General features: G+C 44.9%; 2 protein-coding genes across 2 annotated transcripts; both read left to right on the top strand.

Annotated features, from left to right (window-relative positions):
• Positions 1-429: 429 nt before the first annotated feature.
• On the top strand, positions 430-4091 carry LOC105893089. Its single transcript, XM_031560367.2, has one exon. It carries the CDS (start codon positions 430-432, stop codon positions 3886-3888), a length of 3459 nt encoding a protein of 1152 aa, XP_031416227.1. The 3' UTR covers positions 3889-4091.
• A 3752-nt stretch (positions 4092-7843) lies between these two features.
• Positions 7844-16294, top strand: fndc7a (fibronectin type III domain containing 7a). Its single transcript, XM_031559921.2, has 12 exons — positions 7844-8045; positions 8146-8406; positions 9136-9393; positions 10009-10263; positions 10527-10781; positions 11214-11471; positions 11793-12047; positions 12666-12920; positions 13294-13554; positions 13877-13906; positions 14022-14064; positions 15868-16294. Exons 1-11 carry the CDS (start codon positions 7940-7942, stop codon positions 14051-14053), a joined length of 2226 nt encoding a protein of 741 aa, XP_031415781.1. The 5' UTR covers positions 7844-7939; the 3' UTR covers positions 14054-14064; positions 15868-16294.
• The last annotated feature ends 398 nt before the right edge of the window (positions 16295-16692 follow it).

Raw genomic sequence — 16692 nt, 5'->3', positions numbered from 1 at the left:
CGTATTGATATATAAATGTTTTGTTCAATAATCAAATAGATTTTATTATTAAAGACTTTTCTATTTAGATATTTTGTTACTCTCCGGATCTCACTGCTGAACCCTCTGGAGGTGTCGTGGGTCAATCAGCGAAACATCGAAGAAGGAGGGCGCCCACTTGACAACCCATTGGATGCCATCAATCATTCGACCAACCCACAGAGTCTCGAGTATGCAGAAAGGGATATTAACACCTTGTCCTACATAACAGATCTGATCATCTGGAGAACCAGTGACTGCTGTGAAAGAGCAGCTGGCAACTAGGGAAAGACCTTGTGACAGCATGGAAAGACAGCTGGCGGGAGGGAATAGACCCCAACGGGGCTGCCACGGGCTAGCTACCCGTGGTAGCGGGACCCAGCACGAACTGTGTATGAGTCCCACCCACCAATGGCTACGAAAAATTATAAGGAAAAAATACCCCTTGAGTCAGCGAGAGCGGGGGCGGAAGATGACTCATCGGCGGATAACCCGGTTATTGACATAGGAACGGAACAGACTACGAGTTTGATGATCAGCATACCCGACACTGCAACAGCTACAGCAGGACACAAGCTCCAGAGCTGCACATGTGGCTGGGAAAAGGTTACTTCCACTAGAGGCCTAAAAATACATCAGGGCAAGAAAGGGTGCCTAAAGAAGGGTCAACAGGGATCTCGCATCGACAGCTACTTTCTGAGAAGCAGGTCGAGTCAGTCGACTGAAGTTCAGCAGCGGGGCCAAAACCACAGTCTGCAGGACATCAACATCCCTGTCCCAGAAGAGGACGAACCTTGCACAGGAAACCAACCTGAACCCAGCCCAGCAAGACCTGCAGTGGAAAAGAAGATCCAGGGGCGAAGGCCACTGATCAAGTGGCCAAAATCCTGCGAAAAGGCACTGTGGATGGAGGTCAACACCGACCTCTGCAACATCTTAGAGGGGCTCAAAGGCACCACCAGGAAGAAGCTGGAGAAAATGGGAGATCTTATATACACCTATGGATCGGAAAGGTTTGGAGCAGTCGAAAGAAAGAGATCTGAACCGACAATCCCCACTAAGTCCAGGAGGCAGAAGGAAATAGATCGCCTAGTCAGAGAGAGGAGGCAGCTGAAGAAGCAGTGGAGGAAAGCCACAGAGGAGGAAAAGGAGGGCATCAACGTCTTGCAGGAGGCCATCCGGAGTAGACTTGTGACACTGAGAAGAGCGGAAAATCTGGTAAAGAAGCGCAGAAGGAAGGAACAGACAAGATCACGCTTCTACAAAGACCCCTTCAAATTTGTGAAGAGTCTCTTTACAGCGGAGAAGAGTGGAAGCCTCTCAGTGTCAAAGGCAGACCTGGAAAAACATCTGGAAAAGTCCTGCACAGATGCCAAACGCCACGAAGAGGTTATTCTCCCATCTGATATGCCACCAATCAACCCGCCAGAGCACCAGCTAGATATCAGCCCACCCAGATGGAGCGAAGTGGAGAAAACTGTGCGTAGAGCAAGGGCTGCTTCAGCCCCAGGTCCTAACGGAGTTCCATACAGGCTCTACAAAAATGCACCAGATGCCCTGCGATTCCTCTGGAAGCTCATGAGGGTGGTCTGGCAAAAGAAGGAGATACCAACATCCTGGCAGAGAGCTGGAGGAATCCTTATCCCAAAGGAAAAGGACTCCTCAGAAATCGGCCAATTCCGCCAGATCAGCCTCCTAAACGTCGAGGGGAAGATATTCTTCAGTGTGGTCGCTCACAGGCTGGCAGGATACCTGCAAAGAAACCATCTGATTGACACATCAATCCAGAAAGCAGGCATCTCTGGCTTCTCCGGTTGTCTGGAACATGCGAGTACCATCTGGCATCAGATCAAAGTTGCCAAGACGGAGGGAACAGATCTTCACGTGGTGTTCCTGGATCTCGCCAACGCCTTTGGCTCAGTCCCTCACAACCTCCTCTGGACCGCATTTGACTTCTTCAGGGTCCCTGTAGCCCTAACAAGCCTTGTCAAGGCCTACTTCCAGGACGTGCAGGTGTGCCTATCAACAGCAGAGTACACCACAGCATGGCAGCATCTAGAAGTGGGAATTATGGCCGGCTGCACCATCTCCCCGCTAGCCTTCACAATGGCCATGGAGATGATAATTCGAGCATCTCGGTGGGTGGTTGGAGGACAGCTTATAAGACCTGGCCTGAGGCTGCCGCCTGTGAGAGCTTACATGGACGACCTTACCACCCTCACCACGACCAAGGCTTGCACTGTACGGCTACTGAAAAAGCTGCAAGATAACATCGAGCTGGCTCGGATGAAGATCAAGCCGAGCAAGTCCAGAAGCATCTCCATCGTCAAGGGGAAGCTGTCAGACCAACGCTTTCTCATTGGCGATGAGCCTATTCCAACTGTCTCTGAGAAGCCTGTGAAGAGCCTTGGCCGATGGTATGATGCCTCCCTTAAGGACAAAGAGCAAGTAGATCAGCTCAGGAAGGATGTAGCCAGCGGCCTGGAGAACATCAACAGAACCGCACTACCTGGCAAGTTGAAGCTCTGGTGTATGCAGTTTGGGCTCCTTCCACGCCTCTTATGGCCACTTACCATGTATGAAGTCCCGATCTCAAAGGTGGAAAAGCTGGAGAGGCTGGTCAGCTCATATGCAAGGAAGTGGCTTGGGCTTCCCAGGTGCCTCAGCAGTATAGGGCTCTATGGCAAAGGAGTATTAGAACTGCCCATTTCCAGTCTAGCAGAGGAGTATAAATGCGCCAAAGTTAGACTGGAGATGATGCTATTGGATTCGAGTGATCCATTTGTAGCCCAAGCTGCACCCATCCTGGCTACTGGGAGGAAGTGGACCCCACTGGAAGCAACCAAGCAGGCAAAGGCAGCACTCAAGCACAGGGACATCGTGGGCCGAGTGCAGCACGGGAGGAGTGGTCTTGGAGCCGGAGCCAGTACACCGGCCTGGAACAAGGCTACTCCGTTCCAGAGACGCAAGCTGGTGGTCCAGGAGGTACGTCAGCAAGAGGAGGCAGCAAGGTGTGCAAAAGCTGTTTCACAGGCAAAGCAGGGGCAGTGGATGACTTGGGAGGGAGTGGAGAAGAGGAAGATCTCCTGGCAGGAGCTGTGGGAGATGGAGGCATTTAAGGCTAGCTTCACCATCAGGGCCGCTTATGATGTACTGCCGTCTCCCAAGAATCTTAGCCAGTGGTACGGAGAAGACCCGACATGCTCCCTCTGCCCGACTCCAGCTACACTAAAGCACATCCTGGTGGGCTGCAAGACCGGCCTCACTCAAGGCCGGTACACCTGGCGGCACAACCAGGTGCTACAGTGTCTTGCGGCAGTGATGGAGAGTCGACGGATGAGCGTCAATGCCCTTCCTCCACCATCTCGTAGGCCGGCAACAACATTTGTCCGGGAGGGCGGGGGCCAAGCCACTCTCACCACCACAAGACCAGAAACTGGACAGCTAGGTGGGGCACGGGACTGGAAGATGCTGGCAGACCTAGGCCAGAAGCTCCGATTTCCAGCAGAAATAGCAACATCAAATCTGCGACCAGACCTTGTGCTTTGGTCGGCCTCACTCAAGCAGGTCTATATCGTCGAGCTCACGGTGCCCTGGGAGAGTGCGGTGGAAGAGGCTTACGAGCGCAAGAAGCTAAGGTATGCGGACCTTGCAGCAGACGCACAACAACGAGGCTGGAAAGCTAAGGTCTGCCCAGTTGAAGTAGGCTGCAGAGGATTTGTAGCCACCTCAACATCCAGGCTTCTTCGAGAGATGGGAGTGCGGGGGAAGGCCCACAGGCAGGCAGTCAAAGACCTTTCCAGGGCTGCTGAAAAGGGAAGTCAGTGGCTGTGGATAAAGAGGAAGGACTCCGCCTGGGCTGTCGGATGAGTGATGGCATCTAGGGAGTGAGCCCGGGACGCCGGATCTCACTGCTGAACCCTCTGGAGGTGTCGTGGGTCAATCAGCGAAACATCGAAGAAGGAGGGCGCCCACTTGACAACCCATAGGATGCCATCAATCATTCGACCAACCCACAGAGTCTCGAGTATGCAGAAAGGGATATTAACACCTTGTCCTACATAACAGATCTAAACTATAATGTGGTAACCAAAGGAGGAAAGTAGGAAAGCTTTACTGATAAACCTACTTATTTTACACAGAATGCAACATATGAGTACTACACATGATGATGCAACATACAATAGGACTACTATGTCACACATCTGGGTCAACTACCTCTACCTGAGCTAAGCAGTCACAGCCCCCTGTTATACAACGCTTTATGTTAACTGATCTGATGAGACTCTTTCTTGGCTGTAGGAGCGACTAGCCATATATCACTCAAGGACCGAGGAAACAAAAAACATGCCATCTCTGACCTATATTTGAGCCACGGCAGACATCAGGGGCTTACATCTTCTCTGGCTGTCACTCACTCATAAAGTCCTTACATGCCACTCCCGTCTTCTGAATAAGAGCTATTCACTGGTTGTAGGTCATCTGGGAATTTGAGGTGACGCTTATTGTCAATGTTAAGGTGCAGCCAACTCCCAGCCCTCATGCTGCATTAGAAAATATAGCAATATCAAAAATGTTCTGTAATAAATTAAAATAATTTATGTAAGGAATCTGCAAAAGATGTCTACCTTCATTGTTTTGCTAAAAAAAATATTGGTTCCTATATGAACTATGTAACTAATGAGGCAAAACCCACAACTGATCAGTCACTGCTTTTCTTTGTTGTGTCTTTGTTTACTGTGGGCCTAATGAACAGACAATAGTCCCCACTGCTGTGAGTGAATCAGACCGTCCCTGACTGATGTAACACACTGGTCATAATGTGTGTGTGTAGCTGAATCATATGCTTACATAGCAGTAATATCCCCCCTGAGACACCGGGCCTTTGAGACCTCACCTCCCGCAGAGGGAACTGGAGTCCCAGTAGGAACCCGTATGCCAAGTGTACCCTCGCACCTCTACACCAGCTCCCTTCTTCTCCCATCATGCACAGCACACGGGACTTCAGCGTTTACTATGACACTCACTGAAACACTAACGGCTACATTTTACTTACACATTCATAGTGTTGATGTACCACAGTACATCAGTTGGCAGAGGAGCTTGTATTTACATGTATGAAACATATATGATGTATGTATGTATGTATGTATGTATGTATGTATGTATGTATGTATGTATGTATGTATGTATGTATGTATCACATAAATGCACATGGTCTTTCCACCAGTGAAATGTACTCAGATTGATTGGAAGGGTGTGAAATCAGGTAGACTGTTTTCTTCATGAGGCATAATAGAGTGTAAGGTCATCCCTTCATTTGGCAAAGAGTTAACGTTTCAACACTTCCAGGTAGTCACAGGTGTATTCATCTCAGGACAGACAGTATAAAGACTCATATCTCTCACAGACACTGAGGAGCAACCTGATATCAGAGAATATTCTGGAAGTTATCAAGGGATTGTAGTGTGGATGTTAGATTTGTAGTCTGAATGAGTCTTGATGAGACATATTCTCTTCTTTGTACGTCGCTTTGGATAAAAGCGTCTGCTAAATGACTAAATGTAAATGTAAACATATTCATGTTTGGTATTGAATTGATCCTTGTGATGTGGGCAGTAGTCTGATCATGGTTTCTTTGCTACCTGAAGTACCTGCTATAGCTGTATAATTTGATTAGCTCATTGTAACCTCTGCCTTGGCAGATGACCAGGGTTGGTGGGGGGGAAATGTTGTCTTGGGGCATCAAGGACAGATTGTGGATTGGCTGGTGGCAAATGCATAGCAATGGGTCTTGAGGTTCAAAACCAAACACTTCACCTTTGCTCTCACCTATTCATTTCAGGTTTAGTTATTCATCTGACGTCACGTTATCTCATGCATTCAGGTTTATTTGGTCATTTACGTGAATTTGGCATCCAACCTGTGTATTCACTTGCTATTATTTACAGTTGTACTTATTAATTTGGATTGTTACATTTAGTTTGACTGACACTTGTAACATTTAAGCTTACCGTTTATTGTATTAATAAACTGTTCATTCAATAACCATTCATATAAATCCTCATGTGCCAGGCCATTACATTAATTAAGATCTCACAATTGGCGTATATAGTGTTTGGTAACATTGTAGGTAGCTTGATATTTAATGGAGTCAGATTAATTGTATTTTCCGCAATCAATTGCCAAATCAATGTAATGCTTTCTACTGACCCATAAGGTTCAGACAAGTATAAACCTTCCAGCCTGGTGTTTTCTGTCGTTGGTAACATTTTGGCTGTCCTTACAACAGTAGGAAGCATAAATAATAATATGGGATTGAAAGAATATGAGCAAGATTCATGTTTTTTGATCGTGCAATATCATCTTGTTCTTCTTAAAAAGCAACAATTGTTCTCAATTGTTAATATTCAGGTCATGTAACTTCATCGGGTACCATGCCTTTCACTCATTCTCTTACTTCACCTCCATTGAAATCACTTTTGTATTGTGTTTTTCATTGCCAAGCTGGATTACTCAGAAAAAGAACAGAGTTCCCCTAAGTCTGTCCTACTTCCTTTTCCTTTTGCCATCAATTTACCCTTAAACAGAGAATAGTTAAAACTCTCAACGTTAGACTTTTCGAGCTACAATTTCAGGTATGTAACTCAAACAGACAGGACTTATTACACAACAGCACGGTGGGGAAAAAAGAACATAATCAAGCAGTCTTTGGTGTGGGGACCGCAGGATCCACAGAAAACACAAGTAGGAGTATAGAAGCCCATATGGGGGAATATTCATGTCAATATTGACTTGTCCGATCGTACCCTAGACTATCACGTGAATAATGCATTATGTTAAACTTTAATTCACGATCGCCGATCTGAACGTGTACAAGTGCATGTGTGTATGTTTGTGAAGTTCTAGTCTAAAAACATTGTAACCAAGATATTCTTCTTTCTTACACCACAAGCGCCTGCGCACCTGCAGACAAGGTGCTAACCACTCCAGGTGCTGATAGGTCTGCTCCATAATCGCCGGAGGGAGGGGTCACATGGGAATTCGGTATTCGTTGAACAATAAAATACCTGTTGGGTATTTATAAAAAAGGGAAAAGAAAAAGGAAAGGGCTAAACCAGAGTTATCAAAACGAGGAATATCAGAAGAAGCAAACTCCCTTGCTCAAGGCGGCAAGACGTCAGGAAATTTGAACCATGGATTCAAAATATTTTATACTGCTGAAGTATATGTTATTAAGTATCGGATTGTGCAAGGTAAGAATGTAATTTAATATTCGTGTTTCAGGATTGATTTCGAGTAAAAAATGCGTACGGAAAGGCAATCTGGTAGCCTACTTCATCGTTGAACTGACCTTTACGGGCGAAAGGGAAAGTATTTATCTTAAATCCCAGGCCATTTTGATAAACTTTGCTGACAGCGACTGCTCGTTAGGCTACATTGAACTAAATGTACAATTCATTTCTAGAGAGAGAAAAAAGTTATGCAGTAACATTTTCTGTAAAAATCTATAGGCCTACTGACAGAGGAACAATTTTTGTAACACAAAAAGCAAGATTCAGCATCATTTAAATATGATTTTTATCAGCCAAGAGTATAGGCTATTTAGAATAATAATTACAAACTGTCATTTTTCTGTTTTACATATAGATATGTGCAGCCCAAAATGGTAATTCAACTTTTTTTTTTCAAAAGATTATTAATACTGAAATATGTTGACAACGAAAGCCTGTTTTCTTTCCTAGCTGAATTGTAATTAGAATCCGCTCTTCTTTCAGATGTATCAATATTCACGGTCACCTCAAAAAGTATAACCGTACGCTGGAGTAGGTATTCTGGGGCCAGCTCCTATAGTGTCACAGTCACGGCAAAGAATGTTCACAGCACACCAGTTACCACTTCGTTTAGTGGAAATATCGTGATGGGCTCGATAAAACCACTCTCACCAAACACCTTGTACATTGTGCGCGTGGACGCCATGGACTCCGACAACGTTCTGAGCAGCGGAAAGACAGAGGGGCTCACGGGTGAGTTTTGTTTGAACGGCATCATCCTTGACCTTGACGCTGAAGGTTGAAATTATTTTTTTGATCTTGGTCATTTGTCGTGTGATTGTGTACCTGGCAGCTCCCGCGGTGTCAAAAATCTACCAGGCCTACTCTAAACAGAGCGTGAGCATCACGGTGGAGTTTGAAGTGATGAATGGAGCCACCCACTACATCCTGCGGGCTCAGACCCTGGACGGGAAGTTCTTCTCTGAAACTGAAGTCAGCAACTCCCCCGGCACCGTGGATCACCTGCAGCCCTACACCACCTACTCCCTGAACGTCTTGTCTGTCAACAGCGGAGGAAGAAGTCAGCCATCTTTACCAAAAGTAGCCCGCACAGGTATCTCAACATTACGTGTAGGATGTCCACCTCTCTATGTAGAAACCTTATCATCACAACTCTTAAATGCATTACTTTGAACTTAGTTTAAATGGTCATACTTTTGGTGCCCACATAACATTTTTATTGGCTCTTCCTTCAACCCTCACTCTACATGAAATCATAATACATGAAGGCAAATATGAATTATTCTACCTCCTCAGGAAGAGAAAGAATACGCAACTTTAGACGTGATCTGAAAGAAGCATATTATTTCCCATGTCTATTGTGGTGTGGAAGTCTAAAACCTCATTGGCCATCAGTGGTAACTGTATCCACCTGTGCACTTTGGACAAACATACAATAAGGAAAGATAGACCCTGAGAACTAGGTTGTCTCTTGTCCCAAGGGACTGCTTGATGTAATCCAAGACAGAGATTATTGATTTCATTTCACACCCAATGACTTTGCATTGTTACTTATTATAACCAAAAATTGATGTTTAGATTCATGATATGTTCTGAAGTAATCACATAAACACAGCATTGATTTCATTTATTTGATGATAATCAAAGCATTGATTTAATTTATTTGATGATAATCACATTTCCCCCATTAAATCCAACCTAAGCACATTCCATTGGTTCCTAAATGTGATTCTCCCAGTGTTCATGTTTAAGTGAAAAGGGGCCTGTAGGCCTGAAGCGTAGGAAACTCTAAAACCCACTCTTCCTGTTCGATTTCCCTCAGTGATTGAAGCTCCTGCCATGAACACCACCTCTCCCAGCAACGACACCATCATTGTGAGCTGGGAGCCGGTGGAGCACGCTGTGCTGTACAGCCTGTGTATCATCATGCAGGGTTCAGTCAACCGCTTCAAAGTCAACACCACTGACACCACCTACACCTTCTCCAACCTGGAGTCCGGCACCTTCTACTCGATCAAGGGCTACGCCTGGGACCCGGACGGCAACATGGGCGATGACTTTACCGTCCGTCAGATCACACGTAAGACAATGGGCACCAGCATCACCATGGTAACACTGATTACTCAGTTTTTTTTACATGCAGCTAAGTGAAAAGGTAAAATCAGCTAAAAGCTTGATCAGATTAGAAATCAGAATGTGCACCAACCTCTCTACAGTAACAGTTATCACAGTGTGATTAGAAGTGGACCAACCTCACTACAGTAACAGTAATTAAACTGTGATTACATGTTGACCAACCAGTAACAGTAATTACAGTGTGATTACACATGGACCAACCTCACTACAGTAACAGTAATTAAACTGTGATTACACATGGTTACATTGGCATACAGTCAAATGATCAATTAAAGCTTCAAGTAGATCAGATAAGAAATAGAATAGGATAGATTCTGACTAAACTTGATCTCAATGAAATTATATCCGATTGAATGAGCTGGAGTGGGTTTTTGATTATCTATTAAATAGATTGATAATACAGAACAAGAGAAACATGACACCTAAAGGAACATAAAAGAGACAAAGAAAACCAAAAAACGATTCATTTTTATGTCAAGGCAGTGCAAGCACCGTGCCACCCTTAGTGCCAACTTTATTGATCCACTGGTTATATTTATTTATTTCTACATCCAACTAGGGCCCTCCAATCCATTGGAGGTGGAGCTGTCTGTGACCGTCGGCCGGACCATGGGTATGTATGTGCTCTGGTCAGAGGTTCATGGAGCAGAATCCTACCTGGCCCGCACCTCCACTGACCAAAACTGCAGCTCCAGCGTGGGGAACTACTGCCTGATCACCACGCTCTCCTGTGGCCAGAACCTCACGGTCACTGTCACTGCAGAGAACCAGGCCGGCCCTGGTGTCCCGTCCCAGTCCGAGCCATTCGTCCCCTGTACGTATCACACAAAGCCACAGCTGGAAGACACTTTATTAGAACTGTATTATATGCTGTGTGAAGAATAATCTATACATTTCTGTGCTTAGCATGTTGACATACACACACACACATGCAAATACATACACGCACACAAACACACAGACACGCACACACACACACACATCCTGTGTATAAATTGTAAACCACCCACAACCACAGCTACAAGTCACACACATGCCAGTGAGTCATATCACCCTGTGCCATGTCTCCCTCCTCAGGCCCAAGCCCACCTGAGTCTGTGTGGGTGGAGGAGACGGAGGCTGGCATGTGCTCCTTCATGTGGAGTGAGGTGGCCTTCGCCGATTTCTACATCGCCTACGTGAAGCATGACGATGGCTTGGAGGACCGCTGCAACACAACAGACACCTTCTGCCAGTTCCCCTGCCTTTGCGGCTTCACCTTCTTCCCCACCGTCTTCGCCTACAGCCAGGATCGCCCCAGCCTGCCGGGACCTGTCCTCAATTACACCACAGGTATAAGCTGCACTGCTCACAGCAGCAACGTGGAAACTAGCACAGCTTGATGCAACACAACACACTGTATATTACACCACTTATATACTGTGTACACCAGCAACATGCAGTACAGCATAACACATGCAATATGCACGATACAACTAACTGACATGACAGAACCAGTTAATGCTAATGTTAAGCAAGGTTTTTCAACACGGGACAAAGGCTCCCTTTGAACATTTTGTTTTACATTGAAAACAGAGGACAAAGCTCTCAATTGTGCTTCAAATACCCTCCGAATCTTGTTCTGTATTTGTGCTTTATTTGTCAATAAAATGTCATGGCATAGGAAAGTCATCCAAGGCCATAATTGCTAAAATATGTCTAAATAAGACTGACTCAAATATTTTCTGAATTGTTTTTTTGTCTTTTCTTGAATCTGTGGTCCAGTTCCTTGTTGTCCAGAGGATGTGTCTGTGTCACTGGTTTCCACGGAGACCCTTGAGATCACGTGGATGCCAGTGCGTGGGGCGGAGCTTTATGAAACCATAGCAGCTGACCAGAATGACATAATCCACTGCAACGACACGGTGCCAGTGTGTGCCCTCTCTGACCTGCGGTGCAACAGCCGCTACAGAGTGGTGGTCAGACCCTGCAGTGAGATCAGCGGCTGCAACAATACATGCAGAGTGCATACACAGGAGACAGGTAACACATGCAGAGTGCATACACTGGAGACAGGTAACACACAGGAGACAGGTAACACATGCAGAGTGCATACACTGGAGACAGGTAACACACAGGAGACAGGTAACACATGCAGAGTGCATACACTGGAGACAGGTAACACATGCATACACACCTGCATTGTACACTCACACAGCGGGCAGGGAACATAATCACACACACCCAGACACATCCATACCACATCCACACAGAACTTGTGTAACAAGTCATCTTTCACACGTCCATAAGACACACACACCAAACACACACGCACACACACAAAGTAATCCCCTCTCCTTTCAGCCCCCTGTGCCCCAGAGATTGTCAACATCACCAAGACGGCGGTGTCGAGCGTGCTGATCCAGTGGAGCGCAGCTAACACCGAGGCCAACTACACGGTGAGCGCGGTGGGTCGCACCAACTCACACAGCTGCCACTCCTCAGGCACGGCCTGTGAGATCAGCGACCTGGCTTGCGGCACCACCTTCGAGGTCAGCGCCTACGCCAGGACCACCGTCGAACGCAGCCTGCCCAGCTTCTCACACACACTGGAGACAGGTAGGCACGCACACATGCGCATGTGCCCAAACACACACATTTGGAGACACAGGTGTACGTTGATGTCAGCATATATACCTGGTAATAGCCTTGAACGTACAATAAAGCCTGATTTTTAAATACTGTATAGTCTTTATAGGCCTATACCTTTAACCTCTGTACCACATTCATGGAAAGCACAATAAAATACAGATAAAGGATCACATTACATTGCATAAAGCAAGGCATGAAACCTGTCTATAGTGAATATGCAACAATAGCAGCTTTGCATAGATTAACTGAAGTAGAAGCAGAGGTTCCACCTGCGAGCACTTCCAATGCGTGTGTAATGTACATATCATATACCTCAAACACAAAAAGAACATGGCACAGGCTTTGAGCAGGTGTGACTGGCCAGATGAATGGAACGTGCGTCAAAAACGTGAGCAGAGCCGAATTTGTAGTAAAGTTTCACACACTGAGAGCTGAGTAACAGAACAACAAGATCTTCTGTGATTGTCACGACAAATGTTACTGGGTTTCCCATGGCTATACCATACACATTTCACTTGTTAGCCAAAACTGCACAACATTTTGATTGGGTGAACACTGTCTGTCTGTCTCTCTGTCTCTCTCTAGAGCCCTGCTGTCCTGTGAACCTGACGGTAGAGCAGGTTACCCAGGCGATGACCCAGGTCACATGGTCAGCGGCCACGGGGGCTCGCTCCTACATCACCTCTCTCAACTCGCCCAGAGGACACGCCAAGTGCCACACCATGGACACGCACTGCATCATGGGATGCATTACCTGTGGTACCAACTACACTGTCACCCTGGAGGCCATCAGCAAAACCGGACACAAGAGAGAGTGCAGCTACCATGGCTTCTCCTCTAGTAAGGGCACAGGGAAGCCATTTTGGGCAGGGAAAGCTACCAGCACCAGATTAGACATTCATTCATGCATTCATTCATTCATTCACTCATTCATAACAAAATGACAACAACATTACAGAGTAAATGCTGACAAAATGAGATGTCGGTCAAAATCTAAAGTATTATAATGACTTGTTACAGGTATTTAACAACTCTTCATTTTCTGAAAAGAAAAAAAGTATGTATGGAAGTAACAGTAAAGGTGCTGGAAAGTAAAGTACATAAAATTAAGTTTAAGACCAGATTCAGGGAGTCATTTATTTTTCTCAGTGGTAGCAACCGAATGTATGTATGTTTGTCAGTTAGGATGTATGATGGTTTGTTTGTGTCCCAGGTGCATGTTGCCCTTCGAGCGTGAGGCTGTACCGCATGGCCAACAACACACTGCGGGTGTACTGGCGCTCGTCAGGCAGCCTGCACAACTACGTGGCCGACCTGTACGGCACCAGCTCCAACTACACCTGCACCCCACCCATGGGCTCCAACTACTGCGACGTGTCTGAGATTGTCTGCGGGGAGGTGTACACAGTGGTGGTGGCGCCTCTGGCCCAGGACGGCACCAACATCACCTTCTGCCCCAGGAGGATGTACTCAGGTGTGTGTGTGTGTGGGGGGGGGGGGTATTTCACTTGGTAGAGTAATACATGTTTGGGAAGAGTGGAAAGTATGCATACATGTTTAGATGCTAGATAGTTAATGCAACTCATTCTGGATGGAGCAGAGATTTTGAACAACGGTCAAAAATATGTGTAAGCTGTAAGATTTTGCCAGATGCCAGACTTGAAATGAAGATTTTAATCTAGCTGGATTCAGCTATCAAAAGAGGAAATTGAAATGAAAAACGTATGCACATTTAAAAAACAATACTACTTCCATAAAATGCTTTTTTTAATCCCCTACAATCTGTTTCTTTGCAGTGTCATGCTCAGGAAATACTCTCGGAATGGGTAGGTATTGCCCAAGATACACTTCTGCCTAAAAAAAATGATTCTGTAAAAATATATGAATCCTAAGGAATGGCTTGTGCTGTATCATTGTTGTGTGTTTTCTCTCCTTCTGCAGTGATCTACCGTGGAAAGAGGAGTGTTGATTAACCAGAGCCAAAGTGAGTACCTCAACAGGTAGCGTGAGGGGCAGTAAGGCCATGAGTTTGACTGTCAGAGAACATGCATACCAATCTAATGGATACCTGTACTGTAAGCTGTTTTGGATAAAAATGACCATTAAATGAATGAGTGTATTAAATGTTTAAAAATAATAATTTAAGAAAATGTGAAAAAGCTGGATCTTACTGTTTGTTCATTGACCATAGAGCAGCAGTAAGGAGTGTTGGTTGAAAACTAGCAATCTAACTGCTGAAAAGGCACACAAAAACCTTACAAACACCAACAACCTCACAGTTGCCACTGAGGAAAAGCTTGCTAAGTCGATGTCTTTTGGTGATAGTGATAGCGATGTGGTGCTGTGAAAGCTTTTTTACATTTCCGCAAGGTGTTCCAGCCCAACCACAAAACTTTATAGAGCATAGCCTAGGCGGCTAGTTGCGACGACAGGCATGTTTATTTGTCCTTCACTTGACCAGATACCTTGAAAAATGTATTTGAAGATGATACCAGTAGTAGTTGCTCATAAAAACGTGCTTCAAAAAAGTGCCAAATAGCTGTACACTGTCTCTTTTAGTACTGTAGTTGAAATGTACAGCTCTTTAAGTTTCATAGTGTAAATGTATACCTTTGGAGAACAGCAAAGAAAAATAATAAATGTAAATGTAGATGATGCTTACACAAAAGCAGAGAGAGTTTGCTGTAAGTTAAGAGATAGACAAAATGGCGTCCTAAGACAGACACAAACACTTAAGATGTCTCCACAGTCGCCCATGCGTGAATCACCACAGAGAGGGTTGCGTTACCCATCCCTTTTGTGCATCAAGGACAGCTTAAACAGGATCATATCCCATCACAAGCGCAGAGAAATTACGTCTTTCTGTATTTGCAACAATAAGATGGCATCCTCTTTCAGAGTGTGTTAATGAATACACAGGTGGATGAGCAGGCTGGACTGCTGGGAATACTGCTCATGTGTGGGTTACGCATGTGTACTTCCTGAATGTGACTAAAGGACTGAGACAGTGTGACACAGGGGTTTCAACAGGTGTGTCGAACGCATGAGGGACACGTTTACGACAGCTGAAGAATCCTGTTGTGTGCTGAGCATGTGCTGAAGGCAGGGAATATTAGTCCTTACAGCAGGGGACTAACCCATGACCAATACACATGTGCCTGAGCGCTGTTCTTGTACAATCACACACCACCCCCTCGGCTCCTCACACTCATACTGCAATGTTAGCACATCCCGCATGCCATTATGGTAATAATAGTGAACAATACTTTAAAGCATAGAGGTATTTTACAGTGGAAGGTATACTGCAGAAGGTTCTAGAAGGTGTGAAGTGAGGTTGGGTAAAGGGTAAACTCAGGCATCTACTTACAACTGACAAGCTTTCCCGGTTATTACACAAATCATGACAGCTTGTACAGTATATACTCTGCAGTAAAGTAGTAAAGTAATACCAACATGGCTTCTGGTTTCCTCATAACAATGAATGAGATTCTTGACCTGAGGTTCATAAGTATCTCCAGAGAGTAATTCACTGTGCACAGAGTGCTCCTGGATTGTTCATAATGTGTGGCAGGAAGATATAACGTGTAGTAAAGGTGAGTCCCACTTTCAAAATGTGGGTTATAACAACAGATACCTGAGACAATAAGTACGTTTTGTTAAGGATTTTGAACAAATATGCAAAAACTACAAAAAAGAAAATCCCATTATGTTACTTCAGAGGATATTTCATGGAACTTTAGTGTTTGTGGTTGTATGAGTTTGTAAGATTTTGTTTGTTTTGTTTTAGCAACCCCAGGACCTACAGGAAGTCAACCAGTCAACCCTGACAATTGTAGAATAGGATATCTCTTTTCATTTCTTGGCGTACTTTTTGTTGGATTATATATCTCAATTACTTGCCATCCAAACAAGACCTTTGTAAACTTTTGACACACAAAACTCTAGTCTGCATCTTTATGAAAATTGGTTTGAAGTAATCGATAATAAATACACAATAAAAAAACAAAAGATTTACCCCAAGTAAGAAGCCTCCTCGGGATGATTTGTGAGGTGTCTTGGAAGTTTACAGCCGTCCTGAAAGTAGGAAAGTAAGAAAACAACGCAGTCTAGCTGTTTGCCTCCAGACACATATCATTTGGATGATAAAGGCAGATTGAATTGCTTCATGTGTATGTTTACTGCTAGGACCCTGGTCCCTAGTAGTCTGATCTCAATAAAACACACATACTTGCATTACTGCGTTGTCACACCTTGTCATTTTTGAGTGAGTGAAACTGCATATATTACTGATAGTATGAACACGCCAAACTATTTCCACAGCATGCTGACGTACTATGTTATTAATTACATAACATAAAGATCAGATCCCTGTTACAATAATATACAGTAAAGGTTCAAACAGCAGAATCACAGTATTGAACCATATTAATGAATATGCTCACTAGCTGCAGGGGGGCTTTTCATGGGGAAAGAAGTGAAACAGGTTTCTGTGTAGCAGAGGAAAGAAAGAAGAATCTCCAGCCTGAAACACTTGGAGTGTTAGTGGCTCGCCTGAATCTGCTACTTGACACTTGACTTTCACAGATGACAGTAGATCATGTAGCTGTAAGAC

This window comes from Clupea harengus, chromosome 22 (assembly GCF_900700415.2).
Source record: "Clupea harengus chromosome 22, Ch_v2.0.2, whole genome shotgun sequence".
NCBI classification, from domain to species: Eukaryota; Metazoa; Chordata; class Actinopteri; order Clupeiformes; family Clupeidae; genus Clupea; species Clupea harengus.
Note: the sequence above shows the minus strand (reverse complement) of the source record. Positions and strands in the feature narration are given on the sequence as shown.